General features: G+C 41.2%; 1 protein-coding gene across 1 annotated transcript in view; it reads right to left on the bottom strand.

The window, feature by feature from the left end:
* Positions 1-515, bottom strand: part of LOC119588209 (hemolymph clottable protein-like) — a gene marked incomplete at its 3' end in the record, with an annotated part of 25,417 nt that overhangs the window by 9,913 nt on the left and 14,989 nt on the right. The window contains 2 exon segments of the mRNA XM_037936910.1: positions 5-174; positions 279-381. Coding sequence (XP_037792838.1) covers positions 5-174; positions 279-381 — 273 coding nt within the window.

The raw sequence follows: 515 nt of genomic DNA, 5'->3' as shown, positions 1-515 counted from the left end.
TAAAAAACATGGTTCGTAAAGATAGGTCTGTCAGCAAATAAACAGTAAAGTCCCTCTGGGCGTTTACCAGCACGCTGAAGGGGATTCCGATCTCGGTCGGGAAGGCGATGAGGGTGTTGAGATCCTTGTCGTAGAAAGGCTTTCCCGAGTACATGCCGTAGGGTATGGGGGCCCCTGAGTGGAGGGAAAAAGTTATCGTATTGTGTTACGCTGCCTCTTGCTGCGGGTATTAATTCAGTTATGTTCAGTTTGGACAGTTCACCGAGAGTTCAGCATACCTTCCATGAAGTGGTACTGAAGAGCCACATAAATGAGTCTGTCTAACTTTAGCCAAAGCGTTGCGTCTGAAGCAGATTCAGGTGACGTAAAGCCGATTTTCTCCTGTTAATTGTCAAAAGAAAAGTATTAAAAAAGACAACATACTATAGTATATAGTATATAATTTTCTTAACTTTAATTAACAATAATTACATTAGTATGCTAATATATTTCAGACGTTTAGTTACCGTCGAGAG

This window comes from Penaeus monodon, chromosome 23 (assembly GCF_015228065.2).
Source record: "Penaeus monodon isolate SGIC_2016 chromosome 23, NSTDA_Pmon_1, whole genome shotgun sequence".
NCBI lineage: Eukaryota > Metazoa > Arthropoda > Malacostraca > Decapoda > Penaeidae > Penaeus > Penaeus monodon.
This window is presented reverse-complemented; position numbering and strand designations above follow the sequence as displayed.